At 42.3% G+C, this 26105-nt stretch overlaps 1 protein-coding gene across 4 annotated transcripts in view; it reads right to left on the bottom strand.

The window, feature by feature from the left end:
• The window catches only part of CADM1 (cell adhesion molecule 1), a 315991-nt gene extending 290125 nt beyond the window's left edge, over positions 1-25866 (bottom strand). For 3 of the 4 annotated variants that reach the window (XM_032472548.1, XM_032472549.1, XM_032472550.1), the window contains exon 1: positions 25703-25865. In XM_032472548.1, coding sequence (XP_032328439.1) covers positions 25703-25826 — 124 coding nt within the window. In that variant the 5' untranslated portion in view covers positions 25827-25865. Of the gene's footprint in view, positions 1-25702 lie in introns of all 4 variants that reach the window. The other variant, XM_032472547.1, reaches the window with a different exon arrangement.
• Positions 25867-26105: the final 239 nt, after the last annotated feature.

The following is a 26105-nucleotide window of genomic DNA, read 5'->3' as shown; positions in this document are numbered from 1 at the left end:
CTTCCACTTTGTGTCATGGCAAAATTATAGACTCACATTCAAAATGACAGGTTTCTTTTACAAATTATTTGATTAAAATACCATACATCTCTTCTTAAAATCAAATTAAAACATAACTTTTTTAAAGGGTGAGAGGGGAAGGTTTGACTCCAAAGGGACAGCACGTGGGGGTTTGGGTAAGTGAGGGAGCAGTAATAGAGCAGTTGCACGATTCTGGGCATTTGCCAAAATTCATAGAATGTGACTCTCAAAAAAGTAAATTTCAGTTTATGTAAATTTAAAAATAAATTCCTAAAAGGATCAACAACAACAAAAAATGATCACTAGAAAAAGAATGCCTACCTCACGAAACAGTTGTGAGAAGACAATGAGATAAATGGACTCAAAGTGAGCATTCAGTAAATCTTTAAGTTATTATAGTAACACCCAGTCTCAGTATTTAATATGCAATTCACATCCAAATCAATACATTTATCAAAGATCAATGATGTTCTGGCACAGAGCTGGCTTCTACAGTAAATTAACACACGGATAGTGTCTGTACTCTCAGGAGTGTCAAGAATATAACACATGTTCTGGTTACATAATCTAAAAACTAAGATTAAAATTCAGTTATAAAATTGTTCAGGAGCAAAGTCAACACTAAACTATCAATAATAAAAGATGACCAAGGTCAGATAATCCAAGGTCATTTCCAGTTGTTTTCTAGGTATACTGGGGCGAGGAGGGGGGTTGGTGATTTGTGGGGGTTCCCCCCCCTCAGAGGCATATTTACCTTCCCTTTGAGGCTTAGGCCCAGAGGCTTAGTCCAATATTACGATGGATTTGTACTGTCTATGCAAATCAGTCGACAGCAGCAGGAGGGGACCAGGAACATGATGGGGGATAGGAGAAAGCCATCCTAGAATTAAACACTCTGTAGTGCATAATCCACACGGAGAAAACGCAGACTGTATTAACATCATTACATACTTAGCCTCCTCAACATTTACAGGGTAAGAAAATCAGGACGACAACGATTTCCTGGTTAAAAACTCTCCTGGAAGAAAGATGGCTTAGAAATCAACAGTTATCTACATCTCAGAATGAGGTAGCGGAATTTTGGCATCCAACCATGCTAGCAAACAAGCCAGGGGGACACGCACCATAACTGAACGGTAACCCACTGACTTCCAGAGAAAAAGGCAGACAACACTTGAGAAATAGATATAACATCCAAGCCCTCTGGCAATTTTATTTACTACAGTCTGTCATCGTTTCCATCAATGATTTTCAAACAGTGAGTCTTAAAATAAATTTAATGGGTCCTCCCACCCAGCATTTGTTTAAATGAAACAGACTAGAAATGGATAGGACAAGACAGAGTAAGTTACAGTAGGGTAGGACAGGAGACAAAAATGAATGGATAGATTACAGTGGATAGGATACAGTGGATAAATTTGGATTGATAGAAAAGGAAAAGGGATGAAAACATGAAAGTATACTGAAGGAAAAAAAAAGGCGCACTGAACACAGTAATTTATTGTGTATATGACTGCATGGGTCATGGTCTAAAATTTTTTGAAAAACACTACCTTAAACCTTAACCTATGGTTGTCTAAAATTTCTTCAAAAGCATGTTTTCATATGCTTTCCAAGGACAAAAATCCATTGGTTATTTCCGAGGAAAGGAATTACCTATCCAGCCTTATGTAACCAAAGCAGAAAGAGAGAAAATAAAAAATGCAAGGCTATTTCCTAAATTTCTATTATGTTGCCAGATACGTAAAATATACCCATAGTGTCGGCACTGTGACCTAAGATCTACCTCCGTCTGTAGCTTTATCCTCACAGACACCATCACTGTACTGGAACAGTCAGCCTCACTCACAGCAAGGATCTGAAATAGTGACTCTTTTCTGCTCCACTCTGTGTGCGAACAAACTAAGCTGATACACTGAAAATGGCTATAAAGGGCTGGCCCGTGTGCATTTTCTTCCTAATCCTATTTGCATTGATGACTCCTCTCCAAAAAAAAAACCGATTGTACTGGGAAGCCTCTTCTCCAGATTGCTGGCGCAGCTGGGGTCCAGGCAGAGACTGGGATCACACACACACCCACACACACACACACACACACACACCCACACACACACCCAGAGGAACCTATACATTCAGTCAGTATCCAGCAAATCACAAGCAGATGAAATCCTGAGACTACAAATGCCATTCCTAAATTCCCTGGTATACAGTTTAAATAACTTTAAAATAAAAGAAATCCAGTATTTGGGCCACGAAAAATTCTTTTAACAAAAAGCCAAAGTCCATCAAAGCATAACTGATATCAACTAAATAAGAGAAACAAGACAAGCTTGTCTTGCAAAGTGATAATTTAAAGAAAAAGGTATGCTGAAATCTGAGAAATGAATGTGAGAAAAAGAATCAGCTGGTAGATTCCACACCCAGGAAAGAGTTAAATATCAGTCAGTGCAAAAGGTATAAAGACATAAATATACACACTTCTTCAGAGGTATCCAGACAAAAGCCATAAATAAAAGGTTTCTACAAAGCCTAATATATTTATACACAGCATCCATTTCAACAGATTTTTTTAGCTCTTTTAAACAGCAGACTTTGTACCTTTTCCTTTTTTCTAATTACAAAGGTAACACATATTCTTCATAGAAATTTCAAACAATATGCAAATACAACTGAGAAAGTAAAAGTGCTTCATAATCCCATTCTCCAGACAGAACCTTTGTTAACAGCTTCATGTTTAGTCTCCAAATTTTAAATGAACATACTAATTAGCTAGTATGCACTATAGACTAATTTATATATAAAATACAAGTTTTTTAAGACAAATACGATCATTCTACATACACAGAGCTCTGCGAGGCGCTTTTTTCCAACCTACCGATATATATCTTGAAAATTTCTTCCTGTCAGTAGACATAGATGGACATCATTCTTTTTAATGACTACAAGTATTCCATTATATGGACAAACCATAAATTATTTAACCAGTCTCTTACTGATGGACTTTTGGGTTGTTTCCAATTTTTTGCCATTAAAAATAATGCAGCAGTAGTGACATCCTTCTGTGTATATATTTAAACTATTTTTGTAAGCTGAATTCCTTGAAGTAGGTTTTTGTTTGGGGTCACAGAATACGCTAAACTTTTTTTTTTAAATTATCCACTTAACTTTAATTCATGCTACCAAAAATCTTCAAGGTAGCAATTGCTTTAATTGCTTAATTATTTTGATTTTCATCTTTAATACTTTTTCGAAAATGATTTTTTCTACTCAAAATTAATTGCATAGGAATTAAGTTTAAAAGGTATATTTTACACTCCTGATCACTTATTAGAAAATGTGCTTTGTCTACATTCTACATTAAAATTTTCCAGTTTTAAGAAATTTCAGGGAGGGGTGTATATAGCTCAGCAGTAGAGCACATGCTTAGTATGCACGAAGTCCTGGGTTCAATCCCCAGTACTTCAATTAAAAAAAAAAAAAAGAAGAGAAAAGAAAAAGATTTTTAAGAAAAGAATTTCATGTATCTCCCAAATCATTCAAATTCTCTTAAGTCCCACATTAGACTTGGAAGTTCTTCTTTGACTCAAATAGATTCACTGTAATCAGTTTGCTGTCTGGCTTCCCAAAAAAACACACACATACACACACAGGGATATCCATCACACCTACAGCTTTAAAATCCAACCCCCAAAAAACCCTACAAAGTTGTCAGTCCCAAATGAGTACATAAGAAACTCAACTACAAAAAGTCATGACATTCAGAGTCTGATTTCCAGTAAATCACCCAGGACACATTTCAGGGCAAACAAAATACGTACTGAGAAATATAGTTACCAGGGCAACCATAACTGACCTTTTACGTTTTATTTATCAATCATATTGTTGAATAATTCTTATTCTTGGAAACAAAGGAGAAAAATGTCTTATAAACAATGGTAATTAATTAAGGGTCCCCTGCTCCACACTAAATCACTCCTGCCAAATCTGTGTTTATCCAACAGACATGCTATTATCTGCTTCTCAGTGCTTGTCTAGGCTAAGGATGGAGACAGCAGATCCCAAAGAGGCATTCACAAGTTACTGATATTAAACTTGGTACTCTAGATGGAGAGGGTATAATATGAGAATTGACTCTCAGCAGACATTCGGACAGATGTGGGAACTCGTCCTAACATTGTCACAATGCCTGACACCTAGCAGGTTCTTACTCTTGAAATATGGAAATGAAACATAGAGTGAATATATGCAAGAATGAATAAATCCATCTATCTTTAAAACTAGATCATTTATAAGACTAGAAATTTCAAACCTTTCACCATTTAAGATCTACCTTTTTACAAGCCCCAAATAATATTCTCATCTAATCAAACATCACCTCCACTTAGGGAAAAATAGATAACCCTACTTATTTTTAGTATCTCAGAGCATGGTTATACCCGCTTGAGCCTGGCAGAGAGGAGGGGAAAAAAAGGTAGAAGAGAAAGAAAATGACATTGGATTCCCAGTGTCCAAAATAGGATATTAAGAGCATCCATAATGAATGGAATTTATTCATAATCTTTATCCAGGAGGCAGCAAGGGTACAGAAAAGAGCCCTGGGCTGCAAGTCAGAGCCTGGGGCTCAGTCTTGGCCTTGGATTTACTTGAGTAAGTCATTTCACTTTTCTGAGCCTCAGTTTCCTGATTTAAAAGACGAGGAGGCTAGTCCGTACGATCTCTGAAGCTCCTTCAGCACTAAATGTCCATGATGCACTGACCTGCCACCTCTCTAAAAGGGAAGAAAGGATCGGGGACACCTGGGTAGCAAACCGTCCATCTGGAAAAGAGAAGCAATCAGTCTGCTGCCCAGGGGAGGCCAAGGGGACTGTGGTCAGGTCACTGCCATGAGCTTTCCAGCCTCAGCCGGGTGCTCTTGACAATCTTCTGAGTTTCCACAGAGGGCATTTCAAAGCTTCCCATTTCTCCCTCCAGCATTCCACCACTCCGTGGCTCCATTGAACATCAGCAGATACAGCATGACCTCCAGCTTTCCCAAGGAGCACCTCCATCTCTCAGGTCCTCAGCCCCCCTACATACAACCTACCTTACACCCATCCTTCTTCTCAAGGCCTGTCCCATTACCTTCATCTTAGAAGAAAAATGGTCTCTCTACATCCTCCTCTCCAAGCAGATGCCTCCTCCTGGCCTTCATCCTGGCCCTTGCTCCTTCAGTGATCAGCTTTCCCTTCTTTATCTTCTAGCTTCCTCTGTACCACCTCCAACTTCACCTTTGGCTGCACCCTCAAAGGCTTTCCCCCCTGGCCATGCCAAACTATGCAGTTCCCAGAATCCCCCATGCTTTGTAAATTATTTTTTAGTTTTTAAGGGTTTTTTTGGTGGGGGGAGGGAGATTAGCTGCATTTGTGTGTTTAACAGAGGTACTTAAGATTGAACCCAGGACCTCGTGCATACTAAGCACACACTCCACCACGGAGCTATACCTCCCCACCCCCATGCTTTTTATGCTTCCACCTCTGTCCACATGTTCTCTCTCTACCTGGAAAAACTCCTCATACTGTGTGTATGGCTCTCTTTGACCGATCTTTCAAGACCCAACTCAAGGGCCTCCTGAAAGTGTTTCCTGACTCTGAGTCTTCACACCGAGGTAGGCACGCCTCTTCCACACTTCTGCAGCACCCCCAAACTCTGTCTACTATAATTCTAAGCACATAGCATTGTTAGTTTTACTATCTCCTGCACAAGACACTGAAATATAACTCCCTGGAGCAAAGCAGCCCTATATAATTCATCTCTGTAAATCTAGTACTTGTCACGGCGCCCAGCACGTAGGGGACACTCATACTCACTCCCACACAGAAATGCGTGCAGCATTTACTCAAAAGGCATTAAAAGACCGAGGACAAAATTTATAGTCACATTAATTTAACTCGTAGACAAACAGGACCCCCCTGAAGCTTCTCCATATTCACTATAGCACCGAGCTTTTTTGAGCTGAGTCACAGGGTAGGTCCCACTTGTCACTGCAAGTAGAGGCGGAAGAACTTACAGTCTTGTTTCTCCTATAAAATGGTCAATTTCATTTGAGAAATAACTGGCTGTGCACTAGACATCACAGATTCCCCTAAAGACTTAGCTCCTGCAAGGAGTTTATAGCCTCAAAATCTGTAGAACGTATCTCCAGAAAAAGTCTGTAGTGAGTTTTTGGTATACACGCATTTCTGTGCATCCAGTATTCTTTAAAATACCGTAAAACAAATGGGACCACATGTGAAAATTCTGTTTCCAAATGGAATATTTATTCCTTATGTTAAGTTCTGAAAGTTAACTCAGATGTCCTTCTGCTAACCCTCAAGTTTGTTAGTTATTAGGCTTCAAGTCACTGTCATTGGGCAAGCAGTGAACATGCGACAATTATTCCCTATTTTTCTTTCGCCTTCTCTATCATCTTTAAATCCACGATATCTCAATCCAACTGATGTCAGTAAATCCAGTCTGTCCCAACTTTTTCTCTAAAACTCTTAAAACTATTTGAATGAGGTGTTGAGCAGCTGTCAGTTATGGATTTGAAAATAAAAAAGAGCCTGAAAATTGTACGTTCAGTATAAAAAGATTAGGTGAAGCAATTCAGAATGTTTAAGAACTTTAAATCAAGTTAAAAGCAGTTACTATGGCCAGACCTCATGAAGCTTCGCTTAAGAGTCGCATTAACCTGGCAGTCAAAACTATTTAAAATGAATAATGTTTTTTTCACATTTCACTCACTTTCGGCATCACTCAAAAAAAAAAAAAGGTAACAATGTGAATTGGCATACAGTCATACAGTCATGTAACAGTAACCTTCAAGAGTTAGCTTTCTAAGGACAAAGCTGGCGCTATTAATCTGTGCACCAGATGAGCTATACCTCTCTGAGGCCAAAAGGGACAATTCTTCAAATGAAGGAAAGACAATTAAGGTCTTCCAGAAGCTCTTAGCCATGAAAAGCAAGAGAAAAGCAGAGGAAAATGCACAATTTGAATACCCACAAGAGCTGAGTCCAAGATTCAATACAAACCTACTGACTTGGGAGTGAATGTCGACGCCCTCATCCAACCCCTCTTCCAATACCAAGGCGCAGGAGAAATTGGCTTCTTAATCTTTAGTCTAGAGCCATGCTATCCACTATGGTAGCCACTAGCCATACGAGGCTATTTAAATTTAACTAGAATTAAATATAATTGAAAATTCAACTCGTCACTTACACTAACCTCATTTTAAGTGTTCAGTAGTCACATACAGCTAGTGGCCACTATCCTGGACAGCACAGATATACAATACTTCCATCCTCATAGAAAAATACTTCCATCATCAAGAGTGCTGGAGAGGCATGGCTGGAAAAAAAGATGCTGAAGATAACAGATCAGCCCGCTCCAGTTTCAAAGTTCCACTGCTAAACTGAGTGACTTTCTGATCCTTCCACCTATAGGAGGAGGTGAGCCATGTCCTAAAGATGATATGCAAAAACTCCACATGGATTTCTCTTTCGCAGGGAAGAGTTAAGGAAATGCGGACTACAACTCAGCAGGCTGCCATATTAGGCCTGAGCTGCACTCTCGCTAGTCAACTGTCAATCAAAAGGCTCCCACACATCAGTTTAATTCGTGACCCCCTGCTGACTAATATGCGCTAAGGAACTGTGCACAGTCCTTCTGGACTTCACCCAGCACGTTGAAAACCTGGGTAGCAGACATTAATCTGTGAAGAATGGGAGTTGCCGTTAAGCTGACCTAGATTCGTCCTGGCATCCTGAGAGTGTTCCCTGCGCTACACTCAGATTTGTTTTTGTTCTTTGGTGGTAGTCATTAAAGAAGCACACTTTCAGAAAAACAGCTTCCATCCATGCTTAAGCTTGCCAAAACCATCATTTACTACGTGCAAAACAAGGATAATGGTGAGGTTCTTTCATTTGCTCTTTATTCAACACCACAACCTTGAGAATCTTAATTAAACATGTTAAGTAATATGGACAGACTTTCCACAGTTCCCTGGTAAGGGGACAACGTGGTGTACTAGTGTACAACACGGAGAACTGGACTCCTGGTAGTACGCTCCAGGCCAAAAACCTGGAATGTGGAGTCAAATAAATGTTTCATTGCTGTGTGACTGGCTAAGTTACCTGGCTAATTTCATTCATATACAACCTCCTCCCCAATGTTCATTACTTCCAAGGCAATCCACCTCGCTTCAAGACTTTTTAGTAACTTAGTTAACAGACTTCTTTCCCCTATCAACCCTGTCTGTCTCCCACTTACAACTCCTTCCTCCATCTATAGCGCTGATCTCCAGTCCTCTGACTAGTCTTCCCTGGTGGTCATCACAGTTCCTTATCCTGACTCCTAAAAACACACCTTCCTTAAGGTTCTACCTTTAAGAACAGTCCCTTCAAGATCTCTCATATGCTCCTCTCCAGCATTTAACTTAATGTTTGTTTGGCACACGTTGGGCATTTCAATACATGTGGATCAAATAAGTGATCGAATCAATGCATAATGTGGAATCAGCCAACTCTTTACAGATGACTTCTCAGATCTGTACCTCTGGCTCTCAACTTCTCTCCTAAACTCGAGTACCTACCACATTTCAAACAACCTTCTGAACATTTCCATCATGTTCTAATGGTAGTTCAAGTTTAAGATATCCAAACCCAAGCTCATTGTCTTCCTTTACTAAACCTGCTATGAGATTCTTATTTCTGTTCATTGGAAGAGCCATTCCCCTAAGCCACTCAAGTTCAAAATCAAAGCATGCCTTCATTTCTAGTCTTTATTTTCTTTCAATCCCCATTCTCCAGTCAATTCTACCTCCATTCTTCCTTCCACTGCCCTAATTCAAGTTTTCATTAAGTCTTACTTGAACTATGATACCCCTAACCAATCTCTCATATCTAATCTAATCACAAACCATGGCCAGATTTGTATTCCTAAACCACCAATCTGACATCACTGCCCTGTTCAAAATCCCTTCAATAGTTTCCAATGACCTCCTGAATTAAATTGAAATTTGGTATTCAAAGTTTTGCCACAATCTGGCCCCCAGCTATCTTTCACTAATCCCATCTCTCATAGGCCATTTCAGCTTTCCTATCTGTAAGCCTTTATTCACGTTGTCCTCCTCCAACCCAGAATGTCCATTCCCCTCACCTCTTTCTCGGTAGACATCTTCCCCATGTTTTTAAGATTTCGTTTAAATAAAAAGCCTTCTACGTTCCAATGCCATGCCGGCTCCCTTCTTTCTATCCCTCTGATGGAAAGACAGAGATGACAGTGATCTGAAACTTCAGCTTCCTATCCAGTCCTCTGCTGCGGCCACAGTCACATCTCACCTTCAGGGGCCCCAGAGAGAATATGGAAAGAGGAGGCAGATGAATGTTCCTTGTTACAGCCCCTGGCTTTGGCCTCAGCCCGGATGTGATCTCAGGAAACTGTGTGGCATTATCTCCAAGCCTTGTTGTTTTGAACCTGAAGGACTCATTCTGTTTAGACCTGTGGTTTTCAAATCCTTTTTTTTAAAAGAGTGAAACACTTTTTCAAAGGGACTCCTATAGAGAGCCAACACATAAATGTGGAGCTTCTCTTGGTGGAAATGGTAGAGCGCTTTGGGAACCAGCACCAGATGAATGTTATAAAATGAATTTCACTCTCATCAGTTACTCCATTATAAGTAGATTATCTATTCATCCTTTTTTTTTTTCCAGTTTATCCTTTTCTTGCTCCTTCAGTTCATGAAAAGTTCAGGTCAAAATCGTCAAGGTGATGACCTTATTTTTAAAAAAAAGTCCTAAAACCTCAAAAAATATTCTATTAAAGCGTAACTCTGTAGGCACCCACCTTATGAAACAAGGATAAAGGGATGTAATCATGGCTAAATTAATATGAAAATGACACATCATTTTTGGTTAAAAAAATAAAGGTGAAGAAAAGCTTCTGTTACTACTTTAGCCTAAAATTCAAACTGTCCAGACCTGATACATGCTATTAAATGAATGGAATATACAGTGCTTGAGGAATAACATTTCAAGAGGAAAAGAAGACTGATCATGGTTGGTATTTAAAGAATCATCAACTTGTTTTCATGCAAATGACCAGAATAATGAAATAAGCAATCCTGCCACCAGGACCTAGAAGCAATTGTTTTTAAATAGGATGCTTGAAGCATTAACCACCTAATTCTAGAAGAAATTGATTAACTCATCTTTTCTTTGTCTTGAGTCGTATCAATCATACACTATACATTAACACACTGACAAAATGCGTATCTCAAAGGTAGAATTTTTCTTGAACACTGCTATCAAATCATTATTTATCTGACAGTAGGTCACACTGATAAAGATGTATTTACCAAGATTTAGTGGAAAGGAAGGGTTGAAGGCCTCTACCTTGAAGGATTTCTGAAGAAGGCAATCTCTGAAAAAATGTCTACCAGGAAAATGGCAAATGGCACAAAATCAAGAGACGTCATTCCACTTAAAACCTCAACTAATTGCAATAATCCTCACACAATGCATAAGAAATGCAAGCTGTGTAACCTGAGACAATACAGAGCTATCTAGCTACAAGGGAAGCGTCGATAAAATGCTACGATTCTCCATAATTCAAAGCATTTAAAGCACCAAACACAGACTAGGCTGGATGCATGCCTCAGGCAGGGAGGAGAGAAGTCTAAATGGATGGATGTGAATATGAAGGAAACACTTTAGATACAGGCCATAAAAACAAGTTATGATTGGTCCTCCTCCCCTCCCAATACTGTCAGGAAGTTAGAGTTATTGAGCAGACATCACTTATGACAGTGAGAAAAAGCCTAGCCCCCCCCTCCCCTTCAAAAACGCCTCTGCAAGGTCACAGATATATCAGTGTCACAAATGCATTTAAAAAATATTACAGCAATAAACTCTGGTTAGAGTGGTTCCACCTCTATATTCACAGGGAAGAACAAACTCCAAACTTCTCTTAAATTAAAAGGCAATATTAGCAAACTCTCTCTCCCTCTCCCTGCATATGAAATCTCTCCCATTTTCTATGTAAGAAGGACAGGAAATCATCTTTCTGTTTAAAACTAGATCAGTTGTAGGCAATTAACTTTATAAGCTTACTTCTGCCACAGTCTTATTTAGCACCAACTACACAGTCACATGAACAGCGGAAGCATCTCCACAAAACAGCCTTATCCATCTCATTTTAAAAAGAAAAACCACAGCAACAAGCCATTTCTCACATTTGATCCAACGCCTGTGATCTATTTTTTGATCCCGAAGGCACTGACTCCACATATATCTTTATTATGGTACAAGGAAAACTGTTACCCTGAGGTTTAAATTTCCCTGTGTTCACCATGCCTCTCCTGAGAATATACCTGCTTTAAGACAAGACTCTCGTTAAAACTGAGGGGACAAGGAGCAGATTGCCTCTGAGAGAAGTTTCTGGGTTTGTTGCTTCAATTCTGAAGTCCGAGCAAGGACACAAAGTCCAGCCAGGCCAGGACGGTACAGAGATTAAGTAAATGGAAAGAGGTTCTCTTACCTGGGCTGGCAGTCTAAATCTCTCACTGATACCAACCAAGTATGAACAAACAATAAAAGTCAGTCCTTCAGGCTATGAAAACATCAGACACAGTGTCAGCTCTTCACCCATTAGGAGAGAACAAACAATTTCTACTAGGAACTATGGTTCTAAAAGCTGATAATCAGACAACCACTAAATTAAATTCATACACAAATCAGACTGTGTAACGGGAAAATGGTGAGTGAATAAACAATCTTTGGAGTGATTCATTTTTATATACTGGTCTTCAAGACTGAATTATTACCATATTCTCTGATCACATTTATGCTGAAAGGGCTGGAAATGACTTCAAGGGCAATGGATACCTACTTTCCAATTCATTCACGGCTTTAGCAAATGTTTCCTGGGCACATACTATGCGCAGGGCATTGTATTCCATGCTGTTAAGGATACAAAGATGAGTAAGAAGTCCCTCCTGTAGAAAGGCTAGGGGACACATTTCCACGGACACACATCAACATACAATACGGTAAGAAGCGTTAAATATCATGGAATGGCTAGAGAAATTGTAATGTAAGTTAAAAGGGAAATACTACATACATTCAGGCTGGAAACTACATTAAGATTTGAAAGAGAAGCACCGGACCTGGGTCTTTATATACTCACAGGATTTAAACATGCAGACGTGGAAGTCGAGAGGGTGGGGCATTTCTGTTAATGAAAACAAGACGGACAAGTATGAAGTGCACAAGAACAGAGGGGGACCTTGGGGCAATTTGGAGAAGGATGTTTGACAGGAGGAAAGAAGATAAGTCCGGGAAAGCTGGAAAATTAAGGAAGTACAGAAGAGAGGCACAAGGAAAAGGCAGCTAACCCATCTGAGAGGTCGTGTAAGTTTCCTTAAGAAATTCGGAGCTGGATCTCGAAAGATGGGTAGGAGGGAGCCGTCTAGCTAAGGGTGCTTCAGCCCGGTGCGCATCTAGGACATGTTTACTTCGGTTCAGTGAGAACACGGTGTGCAGCTCCTGAAGCAAGTCCTACAGCAAGAACACGGTGTATACAGCTGGCAAGAGGTGAGTGTGGGAGGAAGGCAAGTCAGGGCACCGCAGGCCACGCTGCAGGGGTGTAAGCCCATCTTTAAGGTGCCAAGAAAACATTTCAAGGTTCTAAGTAAGAAAGTGACCATCTGATGTGAGTCTCAGAAAGATCCACTGGAAGCAGTGTTAAGGATGCATTACAAGGGATGAGACTAGAGGTAAATGGACCAATTAAGGGACTGTTAGATTCGTTTAAATCTACTTTCCTCCGCTGTAAAATGAGGATAAGGGTAAACCGAGACAGTGGTGGTGAAACAGACAGAAGTGATTGCAAGAGGTAAGGAGGTCTTAGTCGCAAACAGAGGGGGAAAGGGCAGTGAAGGAGCAAGTCTCCAAGACGTCGCCCAGATCCATTCAACTCATCGCGCAGACTGGCGATACCCTCCATCAGGACAGAAGATACAGGATCGAGGGAGGTTCGGGGAGCAGAAAGGCTAAGTTCAGGTTCAGACATCTTGAACTTTAGGAAAATACAGTTGTGTTTAAAACTGTGGGTTTTGAAGGCAGACCTGGTTCTACCACTTACGAGTTGTGTCTCTTGGACACGGGACCTATCATCGTCTTCGCTTCCTCATCTGTAAAACGAAGCAAGAGGGTAACCACTTACAGGGTGACAGTGGGGATTAAATGAGATGGTGAATGAAGACACTAAATAAACAACAGTGGCTGTTTATCGTTACTGTTATTTGAGATAATTGTGGAATATCCAGATTGAGAAGCTCAATAGGCAGCTTTAGAACATTGTCTGAGATTTAGATGCAAAGGGCTGTGCACTTTACAGTTTGCGTAACATAACTTTTTTTATAAGGATAGGAAGAATTGGGGGATTGGCATTTGAGACATAGATCTGCCACGTTATTGGATGAGGAGAAGGGTAAGTGATGATTGATGAGAAGCAAAGTAAAGCCCAGTCATCAAACATCAGAGACACATACTGCACTACATGAAAAGAGGTAATCTCTATTTTCTTGCAAGTAACTTGGTGAATTAAATGAAAAAAAGAAAAATAGATACAGAATTCTTCCAACTACCCAAAGAGAACTATTACCCCGAAGGAAGGAATGGAAGAGATGTGAAGATAGTAAAAATAATAATAAAAAAAATTTAATACTTCTAAAGTAAAATAAAGTCAAGTGAAGTAAACCATCAAATTAATACATGAGAACCTAGGATTTGTCAAATAAGAAGACATTACAGGCAGATGTCAACACGGTTTATAGAAAAGTTTGAGAAAAGTAACTACTTATTGCTTTTCAAAAAGAAAAATAAGAAAGCTGTATGAGAAAAGAATGAAATTGGCTATGAAACTGGAAGACGGGTGGGAATGGGCCAGAAAATATTGGGAAGGAAGTGACACTTTATACGGTTTTGATTTTTGAGCCGTGGTAATGACTTACACGTTCAAAATATAAAATTAAATCAACGAGGATAGGAAAAAAATTAAAATTGAACAGAGACAGAAACGAATGCTCCTTAGTACACATGCCATTGATCACACACACACACACACACACACACACACAAGGAACGAATTCGTGAACTTGTGAACCCGGTACTCTGATCGTCAACCCTCACTGGACTTACTCTAAAGGCAAAGAGAATGGCAAAAAATCTTGAGCTTCACTTGGCAGGTTTGTTGTCTGCAGTGTTCTTGGTAGAGTAGTTCCAAAACTATTTTTTAGTATTAATTATAAGACATTGATGTGGCTTGGAACCAAGGTTTTCACCACAGCCAAAGAAAAATACAAATAAGGAATGAGAAAAGGAGAGAAAGAACATTAGTCTTAGACTGGAATTGAAGGCATCAGTATAAGTATAAATTTAAAATGTATACAGATAAACATATATAAATATACTTAAATTTATATAGTAATAAATATACACGTATCTCCTAGTTCTGTCCACTGAAACGAAAGTCAACAGCAATGAACACACCTCTTTGATGTCTAAACACCACTTCCCCATTAAAAGGAACCAAGACTTCTTACAGAAATAGCTGATTCCAGGTCTTGAGCAGGGAAAATAAGATGAGCTTAGCTTCTTGTGACATAAAATAAGAAAGTACTTAAAAATTAACAGAGATGCATGAAAAGGATACAAGAGCCAGACTGAAGGGGTTCCCGCTGGCCAAATTTGATGGTAAAGAAATTTTATCATATTGAATTTTTTTTTTAATTTGAGTCTATTATGATTTAAAAAAAAAAAAAAAAAGGAGAGGAAGGGGAAAGGCAAGTTCTTTATTCAGGAAGGACTCTACCCAACGCAGGGGATTAACAGAATTAGAAAAAGCACAATTGTGTAACCACCAGTGTAATATTTGATGTAGACAAGGATTACCAAGGCTGTTACAACCACTAGATGAAGGGTCGTTGAGAGAGCAGGATCTTCAATCTCAAAACATCCCACAAATTACTGATTCATTACCAAGGGACAAAAAAGGAGAAATCTATAAAGCCACATAAACTAAATGACTAAACATATCGTCAGCCAAGGGATCAAACTCGCCATGGCTAAAATTAGGAAAAACTTATATTATGTCCGTCTTGATGTGATGTTCAAAGGTGACATCAGCTTCGCGGTGGTCCTTCCTTCGATCACAGTCTGAATCGAACTACAGAGGAAACGAGCAAACAATGTGCAGAACCGTGGGATGCGCTACAAACCAGCAGATAAGAACTCAGCAAAACGCCACGGCCATAAAAGGATGCCCCCCGCCCCCTCACTCCCTTAAAAAAAATTAATAAAAGGTGGAGGGCAAGGGAACAGGTCTAGATCCAAAGAAAGAGACCCGAAAACCAAACAGATAAAAAATATTAATGGGACAACTGGGGAAGTTTGACTATGGACTAGATACTAGATAATATTACTGAATATTAAATTTCGTGAATGTAATAATGGCACTGAGGATGCATATGAAGTTGTCCCTATCCTCAGGAGTTCTTGTGCCAAAGTATTCACGGGTGACGTGTCACCAAGCTTACAACCTGCTTTCACATGGTTCAGGAAAAAAAAAAAAAAAGATATGTGCAGAGACATTATTTACAGAGCAAGAAATAAAACAAATGGGCAAAATGTTGACAGTTGATGAAGCTAAGTAAGGGGTGTATAAACATTCGTTATACTTTGCTTTCAACTTTCCTACAGTTTTGACATTTTTCAAAATCAAAGCTGAGAAAAAAAATCAACTGTAACTCTCAGGGATCAATCCACCCAACTATGACTGTACCTAACACAATGTCTTCAATAAAAACAGACTCTCGATTTGAAAATAATTTTTAAATTCTCATTTTTCTACCAAGTGCCTTATGGGTTAGCTACAGAAATGTAAGTTCTTGATTGAACTATAGTATATGAAATATAAGAGGATAAGTGAAATAATAAAGTCCTGTCTCTGTTAAAAGGCCCAGAAACCTGAGATTATAATCACTGTCTACTTCTCCAAAGTGAGTGAATAATTCCATTTACCTCGAAAAAACTTTCACCTCCATGTGGGACCTTAATTTAACTGCCACTGTTCTTCAGTTACACCTTAGAGACAGGCTGAGTCCCCCTGAATTAATCCTTTCAGCATAGAATTTTTCAGTGCTTTCAAACGTGGTTAGTAGTTGTGCTAATAGCTGGAAACATAAACCCCATCACTAAGCAGTGGCTGTTTTAATAAACGCCATCTATACAGAAACACTTCCTTCTCAAATGCGTACATCTATTCGACCTTATTTTATTTTTAACACCCTGTAACATAGGTTGTTTTTAATGTTTTTAACTCAAAGCACCAGTTCTAGACTGTTCTTTAACCTAAACTGGGTTTTTTTTTTTTCTGCTTGCCAAGCTGGCCTAGAGATGGAGAGATATGCTTCCAGAAACAGAAACAAACAGCCACTAACATTCAAGTGATTATTAACAAAAACCAAAAGAAAGGAGACAGAGGTCTCTTCACAGTGACTAGCACTCACGAGATATGCACAAGGAAAAGTGAAGTTCAGTGTCATTTAAGCTAATCTCTACTTGAACCTTTTAAGAGATAAAACCATTTGAGCAGTAATTTGGTTCTAAATTAACTTGGTTTGTTTTTCTCCCAATCTTTGAAGTTTTCATTGTTTAAGAAAGGGTTTTTGCAAGAGAAATGAAGCAGGATTTCTCTTCTATTCAGAAGCTGATGACGTGTGGTAAGGTCTGAAAGGCTTGGCTTATCTTGGGCTGATAATCAGCAAAGAGCCAAATACAAACCGCATTTGACACACACCCATTTCCCCCAAGACCATCCCAGAGTACTTCATGATAATCAAGTTTTCATATCACTGAGTTATCATGCTGCATAACCTTCCACTAGCAAAAACTGAACTCTGCAGGGGAAGGATGCCAGACGAGGAGAAAAATAAGGGAAGAACTGTAGCAAATATTATTAACAGATAAAGGCTTTGCAAAGATCCTAAAGGTAACAAGTTTAGCAGTTAGACTGAGAAACAAAGATTTCATTTTTTTTTTCCTTAAGCCAGTAACAATTCACCCTCTCTGTCATCAAATAATAATGCCACCTGCCACGATGGGGGAGATGACTGTGTTTAGTGACACTGCACTGCTCCCAAAGTGAACCCTCTTGAAAGTGTTATAACGCTAATAAAGCCTGGGGTTTTAGCGCACTTCACTCTGGCTCCCAGGGTAGGACTTCATAGTAACTAAACACACCAAACATGGTGGCATCTTTTGGAGTATCTTCAGAGGGGCTGATCTCATCTATGCCAAGCCAACAGCTCCAGGCGAGGCCCTCTGACCCTGACCCTTCCAAAGTCTTCCAACTCCTAAAGGTTTAATGTTTTGTCCAAAAGCCTTACCTTGCCAGCTTGTAATTTGTCAAGTCAATTACACTATTTTCAAGCTACAGTAAATGCCCAGATGCAAACCCATCCTACCAAATAGGCACAATCCGCTTTCTGCATTCCAAGGTTTACATTTTTCATTAAATTAATGGCAATAATACCGACACATTTTGGCTCGCTGGAAAGAAACATACTCATGTATACACCTGTAAAGCAGAAAAAGAAGTGTCTGTGCTGGTGTACATTTTAGAGAAGCCCGTGTTAGTGAAACTGGGCAAGGGAAAGATGTTTATTCTTGAGGTGGGCGAGGAGATTCAGCCATCCTACGATTATAAACGAAAATAGTTAAGAGAAAAACAGATCAGAGAGCAGTTTTATGCAAAGGTAACTAGATGAAGGCAGATCAGCCGCAACCACTTTCTTCCTCGGTTTCACTGGAGAATCATCAGTCTCCCAGTCCCATCAGGTTTGGGCTGAAAAGTAACAAGAAACGAGGGCAATTAGAAAAGGAGTGAGAAAGCAATCGAGGAAGGAACAGCCTAGAGACAAAATAATGTGGATTTTGAATTTGGTGCAAGAAGCAAGAATTTGAAATTAGGTTTTCTGAAAGGGCAGTGTCACGATCCTGTGGCCAGGAAAGAATTGTAACTGTCGTAGTGGAGTTAAATTCTGACTCGCAGAGGGTGGGGTCAGGGGAACTGGTGAGGAAGCTCAGGCTAGTAAAGCGTGGTTCAGACAGGACATTGAGGCTTCCAGAGAACACTGCAGAGAAATAATCCACCCCATTTTATCCCATTTGATTTCAGTCCAAGAGGGAAGATAAGGAGGGAAAAAAAGACTCCAAATTTCAGGGCCTTGGAGACCAGGACAATGATGATGTCATTTGCAATGACAGAGACTCTGAGAAAAGTGGAGACCTGTGGCAGAAAAGATGAAAGGTTCAATTTCTGACATGTTAACTTCTAGGTTAATCCTAGCCAAACAGAGATACGGTACAGACAGCGGGAGAGACGGGGCCAGGGAATCCTTTGTTTTTAGGCAGATTCCCCTCTCACCCCCTCGGGGGACCTCATAACTTAACTCCAACTTGACACTGCCGTCCAGTGCTGGATAGCTCAAGAGGATTCAGAGTGCCTACCTTACCAAGGAAGACTGCCAAGACCAAGCTACTTATTCTAGGCATTTTTAAAAGTCCCTGTCACTGGAATATCAACTTCAAATAGAGTTGCATTGAAATATGTATCAGAGCACTTTCATTCAAGCCTATTTAACTTTTCTGAGATATATAGATCAAAATGTTGGGTCAAATGACTATACTTCAGTAAAACAGCAACTAAAAGAGAGAACTTTCCCCACCTCACCTCTCTCTGAATCACCCCATTCAAGACCCCTGTCAGTCCTAAGAGATTTTTTTCTTAGTGCAATCTTACCACCAAGTTCTTCTTTTGAGTAACAATAAAGGCCACACGTCATTGTAGCTGTGCCATGTATATAAATACCTAAATCTCCCTTTCTTCTAACCCTAGTTCAAGGCCAACTGCACCAAAGCTTTTGAGAACCAGCACTGGAAGATCTTCAAAGAGAAAGTGCCCATTAACCACAACAGCAGCTGCTGGCTAGAGCCTGCAATTTGAATTTCTGAAAAAGAAACCGTGGCTTCTGAAATTTAAACAAGGAGGTGCCACTTGTAATTACAAACATTCCAGTGGGTTCTTTCCTTCATGGATGGTTTCCAAACAAAGGCTTTTTGTTCATTTTTTTGGTGGCGCTCCCCAAACCGTGAATGGAGGCATTCCTTTGTGCTTTTCCTGTGCCATGGCCGTGGCCAGCTCACAAAGGTGGGTTTTTACCTGGCCAGGGCTGCTAGGACCCCTGAAAACCATCCCCATGTGTAGATGACTCATTTGGCTGGAAACCAAAATACCAAACGTTTCAAGATGTATAGTCCATGTTAAATACATTTGAGAAAGAACCTCTTTGAACACACATAACACGCACACACGACACAAACTTCACATTTCCCGAAACTTGGAAAAATGGAACCCGTCTATTTGCTGAGAAACCACAGAAGTTCAGAAATTAACACAGAAGCATTCGAATCTTTCTAGCTGAAATTAAAAATTCACGTTTTAAATCATGGGGCAAACACTGAGATGTAAAAAGAGTAACTAACATTTTCTCTCTCTACCACCCCACACCCCCACCCCACAAAAATAAGGCCCAAATACTTACAGTTTGTATGGGTTTCCCACACCAAAGTTGGTATTTTGTGATCACTTCAGTTACAGAATACAGGCTGAAATGAGCCCTCATCCAGTTAGAAATGGGGAAAGACTTTTTTTTCTTTTAAGCCATATAGTCACAAAATGCAAAGGCATTTATACCACGGAGATATTTAAAGAAAAGTATAAGAATGCGGTATCTCACAGCCATCAAAAGAAAACAGCCTTTCCTCCAGAAGTCCTCGGATGGAGAATACTCATTTTGAGAACTAGAAATGGCCCATCTCACCAAGGGTGTTCTCCATCGCTCACCACAGTTGAGGGATTAGTTACAATTACTGCATACTTATACAACTATATTTACACAACAATAAAACTCATCTTATCCGATCCAAACAAAACCTTGCTCAAAATAAACCAAACCACACGAAAAGCTCTCCTCAGTGCAGCCAGTAATCATGCTCCGGCTTCTCCAGTTCCTGCTTCAGCTTTGACCCACTGTAACAAGCCTTCACCCTACCTTCCTGGGTAAAGCAGGAATAGGGCAAACGTCCTGTCTACCAGTGGAGAAGATGCACTTTGAGCTAAAGATGCTGTGATTATGGGGGTAGGGGAAGAGCTGTATCGTGCAGACATTCCTTCCAAAGCAATTTACGGAAGAAATGATAGGATGTCCAGGATTTGTTTAAAATCATCCAGGAAGGGGAGGAGGTGTACAGAAGGTAGATGGACCACAGGTGGATAATTACTGAACTGGATGATTTGCACGCAGAGTTAATTATGGCATTCTTTTTACTTCTGTGTATAATTGGAAATTTCCATAGTAAAGTAAAAAAAATAAACAGAATCAATGTAGAAAAAGTCATCTTGCTAAAATAATTTTTTTCTTTAAGAAAAAAAATGATTCTCAGCTTTTTCCCTGCCTTAAGGGAAAGAGACAAAGTACCTGGTAAGCAAATCAAGATGTGTTCTTGTTCTTAAGGATGCTTCCTTTTTTCTTTAGTTATGTAGAATCAGTTCTACTGTTAATATTAATCTTTGAAATGACAAAACAAAAGCTTAAACGTCTAAAGCCTAGCTTAAACGTCTAAAGCCTAGCTTCACGCATCTGACTTAATACAGCGACACAAATCGGAGCTCTCCCCTACAAAGGTGCTTTGGACAACATTCCTGTTGCGGCTGCCAAATAAAGTCCAGAGGTTTCAGAATCATTTGTCAACACCAAAGACAGCGTTACCATAAACTGGTCCTTTTTTCCCAGAGGTCACTCCTCTGACCCATCGATTTATTACCTAGAACAACAATTACTCCTGCTGCGTTGAGGATACAAACCATTCCTACCCAAAATATTGTCTGCCCGTGATCCATATCCCTCACTGGGCATCCCTGCTGGGAGGGGGAACAGAAGGTTCACTGGCTGGACATCAAGGGACTTGCTCCCTGTCCAGGAATCGTAACTAACTTAGCCTCAGTTCAGTGGTAAGCAAGGTCCCTTTTTCTCTGGGTTTTGGCGGCCTCACTGCAAAATAATGAGATTTCACCAGATGATGTCTAATATCCTTCCTCTTTCAAAAATTCCGTAAGTATCTCCAATTCATCAACAGGTGATATTCAGAAAAAAAAATTTGTTACAATGTTATATTTTCTAATAAATAATTCTAAATGTGAAAATGAATACTGGGCAAGCTTCTGTTTATGTACATATATATGCATGTGGATATATACCTATTTCTGGGAGTACACACACACATACACACACACTAACTGATACCATTAGGTGCTTATGTGGGACTAATTGCTTGCAATTCAAAGCAGCAAATTTTCAATTCTGCAACAGATGTCGCTGTGTGATTTCTCCTTTCTGTGCCGGATTTTCTGTTAAAAATGCCCAGTGTAATGGTCAGTTATTATTCTTCCCAAGAAAGATACAACATTTGAATCCTTTGGATTTCTTATAAAATTTCCTCATATGCTGGTAAATTTCCATTCCAATCATAGCATTGATTAGTTTGGCCCAATTTAAGAGATTCTCCTACATCAAAATGGGCCTTTTGTTAAACACATGCACCCACAAAATCATTTTTAAAATGTAAATTCCAAGTGGCTGATTAAGCATTAAAATGTCACATGAAGAAACCCAGAGAATGAGAGTTTACAGTAACAGCAACATTACCAGTTTTTTAAAGCCTGAAAATCATTTAGCAATAGGCCAAGGAATAATAAAAATGCACTTTTGCACAAGGCCAAAATGTACCAGGTGTGGGCAAAAGTCAGCAAAAACTCCAAGAGCGCCACTAATGAAATTTTTGGATTTCAGTTTTCACAGCGTTTCTTTAAAAATAAATAGTAAGGCTAATATTATAATGGCAAGACCTCTTACCCATCTGACTTTCACTATCAACCACTTCTTGACACATATCCTAGAAAAGTGACATCTCTTTCCATTCGACCGACAGAGCCGCCAACGACCGTCCATCTCAACAGGTAGCTTGCACTTTCTTCCGCTGAAATTCAGAGCTGGGAGAAAGGATTTCACAATCTCCCTTTTAGACCCAGGAATCCGTTACCTTCTGGGGTTTTAGAGGGAGCGAAGTGAGATGAGCAGGGCAGCCTGGGAGCCGAGGACCAAGTCAGATAAGAATATAAAGTCAGGAAAGCAGAGAGGAAGCGCAGTGTCCTGCCTGTTGGCTTCTTCCCGGTCCCACTCCCCTCTACCAGGAGGGCCATTGGGGAAAACTGGATAAAGCATGTACAACATCCATATGAATAAAGCTCTTTGTTCCAGAGAACTGCCTGCTCTTTTATTCCCCCCTTTTACCGTATTTGTTCATTTCAAAAGATTGCTCAATGGGTCTCTTGTTCCTCCAAAATGTCCCAGGCAAATAATGCAAGCTTGTCTCGTCACACAAGTCACTAAATGAAGCCTTGTGCGTCTCCAGTGACACACTGTAAATATAAAGTGGCATTAATGAGGGATATTTTATCAGAGCTATCACAGACAAGTGCAAGTCCCTCCTGCGGCGAGTCGATCTGATGCGGGGGTTGGGGAGAAGGCAACAATAGCAGGGCGGCACTTTTGTAAAGTCCCCGTGCCTGGGGTACAAGCCTCGACAGACCACGACAGGCAAACACTTAGCCCCCAGGGCTTCCCAGCGCCACCTCGAACCCCTACCCATCAGCCGTCCTCTCTAATGCTGAAAAGGTAAGACGAGAGTAATTAACTACTGAGTCACTCGGGTGGCAAACATCACGCAATCACCCAAAACGTAAGGGGCATGATCTACACTGAGGAGTGAGCTTCGACAATCCCATTTTAGCTGCATTTCAGTAACATCCATCTCATCCAAACACCACAGGAGGGATGGGAGATTTTCTCCAAGGGAGACAGGTGGATTCAGTTACGGGGGAAGACAGAACCAGGACCTACTGCACAATGGCCCTAGATGCTACCTCAGCAAGGCTGTAAAAGGAAGTTAGCAACACCAACAGGTTTCTCTAATCCTGGGACTGGTAACGGGAGGTCTCTGAGAAAGCTTATACTAAGAAGACCAGCCCAAGAGAAATCCCCCGGTTCCCTCCTGAAATCTACTCTCTGGGTCTAGGACCTGGGACTAAGCCAACACCCCTGCTCAAACTCAGCATCAAAAACTGCATTAAAAGGGGGAAAAAAAGATTTAAAGTAAGTCACCTCACCCCCTCACTACCAATCAAACCCAATTACTTTCTAATTTGAACACAATCTGATAACCAGCGTACAAACAGGGATGTACACAGGAGCAAGAAGCTGCTTCCATGGTAACTGGCAACAGAATTTTCTTGTAGCTTTGACATGCACGGTTGAGTTCCAGCCCGCTCCTTTCTAAGTCAGCATATATCCCCTCGCTGGGAAGGCAACTTCTTACCGCGAGATAGTTACAAATATGGTACTGTCGCTACTACCCGGTGCCTTCAATGAGCAGGCTGGACAGAGGATTAAAATCTGATCCTGCTCTGCTGCCCAGAGGCATTGCATGGCTCCCATTTTTAGTCGAAAAGCAATATCCCCGACCAGCGTTCACCACCCCCCTCCTTTTTTTTACAGCCAATACAAGTCTATTGTTGCCTCTATTATGCGCCAGTTACCAAGCCTGTACTCGCGCTCACGTTTAACTGACACTGGCGCTTTTTACAATGCAGCAGCACGAGGGATCTCTTTCAGGAACATTTTACTGAACCCATGCAGTCAGAGACATCACCCGAAATGAAGTTGTAACCACACCGGCATCCGCTGAACCCAATTATCTCGTAACTCATAAATTAAGAATTCACGGAGGAAAAACATAAACATCCGGAGACAGTGGCATGGAAGAAAAAATCCTCTGCTCTGAATCTGAAGGTGCTGCCAGATTCCCATCCCTATGTATCCCCAATAGGTTCCCCAAGCCGAGCTCCCCTTGCCAGCCTGTCTGGGGAGGTACTAACCAACCTGGTATCCCCCAAATCCAAAGCTAACACCCCCAGATCTCCCCATTTCCTACAGCGTGTCTCCTGCGGTGTTTACGTAACTGTGTGTCCTCTAGCGTGTAAACAAAAGGCACAGCCCAAGCGGAGAGGCGCCCCGGGAGCGACACGGTGGCCCCAGCGCTGCGCCCGCCCGGGTCGGGGGCTCCGCAGGTGGGGGCTGAGCTCTCGGTGTCCTCTGCCACTTGTTGCTCGCGGGTCCTGCAGCTCCCGAGCTGCAAGGAGGGGCTTTGCAGACGCCGAGCCCTGCTGCAACCCCTCCTGCACCTCCCCGCCCCCCGCGGCCCTGGGCCTCCTGGTCTCGGTTGCCCGCTCCGAGCCCGCAGCAGGCGGCCAGGGGCGCGGGGACGCCGCGCGGCCGCCCAGCGCCGCGGTGGCGGGAAGGGGAGGCAGGGTGCAGCACAGCCGGCCTCACCGCTGGGGAAGAGCTCCGGCTCCCTTTTGTTAGCAAAAGCAAACACTGCCCTCTTCTTTCCCGACCGCGCTAAAGCGCCCGGCACACGGGCAGCCACACATCGTGCTCCTGCCGAGTGCTCGGCGTCTTCAGGGAAGGAGCCGGGCGTGCAGAGCCGCCCCTGGGCAAATTCCCAAGAAAGCTCTGCACGCAGGGGGCGCCCGGAGGCCCGCAGGGTGTCCGCCTGGCCGCAGAGGCCGCGAACGCTCCCTCCACCACCCCCGAGCTGCCGAAAATGACAAGCAGCCTGGAAAACCCGTGTCCCTACTCGTGGCGGAGGACGCCGCGGGGCAGGCGGGCTGCGGGCTCCCTGGTTCCTTCCCGCAGAGGCGGCGATAGCAACCGTCCTCCCCCTCACGGGGCCGGGCCCGGGGAACTTTCCCTGCCTGGAGCCGGGCCAAGGAGACCCGCAGCCGGGCGGAGGGAGCGGAGGGGCGGCGATCCTGCTGGAGGGAGACACGAGGGGCGCGCGGTTCGGGGACAGGGGAGAAAGGCAGAGCGCGGGGAAAGCAGGAGCGATCAGACAAGTCCGGGGATGTCCTGTGGACCAGTGAGGAATCGCGCTGGAGGCGGCCGCTAGTCAGCCATGGGGTGGTTTCGGGGGTGGAGAACTGGGGGCCCCGCGGGAGAGATGGGGGTGAGTGGGCAGCCCTGAAAGGCGGGAGAACCTGCAAGTTACGGGGACAACAGCGAGTTTGGAAGGGTCCGGAAGGTTTGCTGGGTGCCTTCGACCCACCCCTTCCCCTATATTCTTCAGCCCCCAGGCCCCCCATTCTCACTCCACTCCGCACCCCGCGCCAAGCTGGGAGAAAAGGTGTGGGTGCAGCCATCCCTAAGGGCTCTAATTCACACCCAGATGGGCAAGCGAAAAGGGGGTTACCGACCCCCTCAACCTCTTCCATCTCAGCCCTGAGTTTCCCCTCCACACTCCCTCCGATTTGGATTTAGAAAGTGGGGGAAGGTTGTCATGGAAACGTTTCCCCCCTCCATAGCTACGGCCACTGGGATGCCTTAAGAGATTCAGGGGGCCAACGGGCCGGTACCCACACCTACCTGTGGGGATCAGTGCCGCAGCAGAGAGGAGCAACAGCAGAAGCCGGAGTCGAAGCCCGGGAGGCGCCGCCGCCGCCGCCGCCGCCGCACACTGGGGTCCTCTCGGCAGCACAGCACTCGCCATGTCGGGCACCTGCCTCAGACTGGCGGCGGTGGCTTCCTCCGGAGCCCGAGCGGACAACTAATGAGATGCTAATGACATGCACTGGAGGCGGAGTCCGGACCGGCCAATCACAGCGCCGCGAGCCGAACCCGGCTCCCGGAGGACTCGCCCCCTCCCCCACCCCGCCCCCTGGCGCTGGCGTTCGGCTGCGCGCCCGCGCCACCTAGGGGCGGGGTCAGGGGAGGGGCGTATGCAAATATGTTTATGTTAAAATTCGTTTTCGCTTCCTCGGGATCAAGG

This window comes from Camelus ferus, chromosome 33 (genome assembly GCF_009834535.1).
Source record: "Camelus ferus isolate YT-003-E chromosome 33, BCGSAC_Cfer_1.0, whole genome shotgun sequence".
Taxonomy (NCBI): domain Eukaryota; kingdom Metazoa; phylum Chordata; class Mammalia; order Artiodactyla; family Camelidae; genus Camelus; species Camelus ferus.
Note: the sequence above shows the minus strand (reverse complement) of the source record. Positions and strands in the feature narration are given on the sequence as shown.